General features: G+C 39.5%; 1 protein-coding gene across 1 annotated transcript; it reads right to left on the reverse strand.

Moving 5' to 3' along the window:
- Nucleotides 1–340: 340 nt before the first annotated feature.
- LOC113351670 lies at nucleotides 341–1,466 on the reverse strand. Its single transcript, XM_026595613.1, has 2 exons — nucleotides 1,191–1,466; nucleotides 341–1,003 (listed from the first exon to the last, which is right to left on the reverse strand). Exons 1-2 carry the CDS (start codon nucleotides 1,464–1,466, stop codon nucleotides 341–343), a joined length of 939 nt encoding a protein of 312 aa, XP_026451398.1.
- Between the last annotated feature and the right edge of the window lie 1,158 nt (nucleotides 1,467–2,624).

Here is a 2,624-nt window from a genome sequence, read left to right on the forward strand (position 1 = left end):
GCATCATGAATTTTACCCAAATAACTCATACTAGGTAAACCGTGCATCCATCGTTCCTCACCTCTCTTCGGGTAGTATATTACATAGTTTCTACAAAGATATAAATATTCATCTTCAGTGAATCTAGGATCATCCATAAATTAACCAGAAAGTATATTTATAAAGGAATGTTGGCGATTGAGTCTAGACCGCTAGCGATTGAGTCTAGACCGCTACTTTAAATGACCGTTAAAAAATTTAAACTTAAACAGCTTCATACAAAACAATGGAATAACAAATGAAACTTAAACAATTTCATAAAAAAACAAAAACAAAAAAGACAACAACAAATGAAACAACACTACTCAATTCGTCCCCCATCTCTTCCAAACTCAGCCCACATATTCGCTTTGAGATCTTCCCTTAACATGTTATACAGAGTTTTGTTCTCAATATGACTGGTCATTTGTGCATAATTCCTTGCAGGTAATCCTCTTGCTGGTATAATCTCAGGCCTTAAGTATTCGTCTTGATGGTTAGTCCATTTCTTATTACGACGAGTTTCCTGGATTACCATGTTATGCATAATGATGCAAGTCAGCATAGTCTTATGCATTTCACGAGCACTTAGACCACGATAAGGCCCACAAATTATTTCGAACTTTCGCTTTAGAATTCCAAAAGCCCGTTCCACATCCTTTCTCATATTCATTTGTCTACTATTGAAATATGAGTATCTACGACCCATTTCACCGACAGGTGGCTGGCGGTAACACTGAACTAAAGTTGACCATTTTGGATAAATTCCATCTACAAGATAATAACCACGAGTGTACTGATTCCCGTTGATACTGAAATTTACCCGAGGAGAAATTCCATACTTTAAATCTTCAAACAAAAGCGATTTATGTAATACATTTATATCGTTTTGAGATTCCGGGAGACCAAAAAAAGCGTGCCATATCCAACAATCATAAGAAGCAGCCTCAAGGATAACCATTGGTTTTGCGTAATGACCCTTATACTGACCGACCCAATAGGTAGGGCATCCGGTCCATACACAGTGCATGCAGTCAAGACTACCCAGCATTCCGGGAAATCCCCTTTCCTGATTTTGCTTTAATATTTCTCTAACATCTGCATCAGTTGGTTTTCGTAAATAGGTTGGACCAAAATGATTAATCATTATTTTGCAAAACAACGAAAAATACTTGTATGCGGTTGTTTTTCCAATGCGAAGTCTCATCATTAGAATCTGGAGGTCTGCCATATCCTAGAATCCTTAAGGCCGAAGTAACCTTTTGTTCAGGGCTATGACCCATAATATTCAGTGCATCATACTGATAATTAAATTGAGGTACTACCTGACAAAGCTCACCAATAATCTTTAGCACCACATGTAGGGGCATGCAGAATCGACCTTGGAAATTTTCATCAGAGAACACACAGTTGGGAAAAAATAATCGTGCATCAGCTTCTCGTGCCATTCATCCCGACCCCGGTACGTATATCTTCTTGTGAACACTTCTTTTGGCTCTGGATCCCTAGGTATTTGCCCCGATGAATATAGATACAACAAGTTGTTTGTTAGATCTTTATCTTCATCTGACTCATCATCAATTTGTTTCAACGCCTGAACGAATATTCGTTGTTGTTCTTCAAATCAGTCCATATGAATACGCACTTCTTCGTCAGAAGAATCCATTGAGTTGAAAATAAAAATTAAACAAATGATTAAAGGTACAAAAGAGTAAGATGATAGAGTTAATGAGAAAATGAGGTGTGATTACATTGAATTGAATGTGGTTGATTTATAGGGAGACGTAGGGTGGGGTGGGGGAATAGCCGTTACTTCACCATTTCATAATCGACGATTACAAGACCGACCGATTTAATGAAGATCTGTAGCGGTCGAGTCTCCACCGCTGGCGGTCTTCATAAAACCTATTGGTCTAGTCTCAACCGTTCGGTGAAGACTCGACCTCTTAATGTTTTTACCATAATGGCGCGGCCAGTTTGCCAGGCCAGCTGGCATGGCAAATGGAGGGTTTAGCCAACCCCCATAAGAACTGACCTTAAAGTTATTACTTCCATTTGTCACATAATCCATGTGGGTTCAAACTTCTATCCGACTACATTATACCTCAAAAGTCCAAACATCTAATGTCTGACTCGGGCCAAACCAGATGCCGAGTCAGATTCGAACCAAGTATGTTTACTTATAAAAAGAACCATCTCTGTCCGAAACTGCTAGTAAAAGTTTTCTCCTCCTCGTTTCTTTGTCTGAGTAGATAGAAAAATAGATCGGAGAAGAAAGCAAAAGAAGTCGTGATAATGGCCAACACAGATGTAGAAGCCGTTGATTTCGAGCCTGAGGATCACGATCTAATGGAAAAAGGCGTTATGTTGAAACAACTTCTCTTAGGGCTCCTCAGCCTAAGCTTAAATCAGCTGCTATCACTTGTGGTGGAAGAGGAGGTCCTTCTAGCGATGATGCCAAACTGGGTAACCCATTTGCTGATTTGGGGTTTCTTCAGTGTCCTGGTGCCCAACGAATTGAACCCTGATTTTGGGAATACCAAAATCTTTCAAGGCATACAAAACAATAGTCCCATCTTGGGTGACCTTATAAGGGGTACCCTATG

Source organism: Papaver somniferum, chromosome 2, assembly GCF_003573695.1.
Source record: "Papaver somniferum cultivar HN1 chromosome 2, ASM357369v1, whole genome shotgun sequence".
NCBI lineage: Eukaryota > Viridiplantae > Streptophyta > Magnoliopsida > Ranunculales > Papaveraceae > Papaver > Papaver somniferum.

Bases quoted from the DNA above. Each gene is read 5' to 3' on its own strand.
- LOC113351670 (XM_026595613.1), bottom strand. From the start codon at position 1,466: ATGGCACGAGAAGCTGATGCACGATTATTTTTTCCCAACTGTGTGTTC. The intron at 1,004-1,190 runs GTATTTTTCGTT...TGGGTCGGTCAG, and splicing joins GGAAAAACAACCGCATACAA to TATAAGGGTCATTACGCAAA.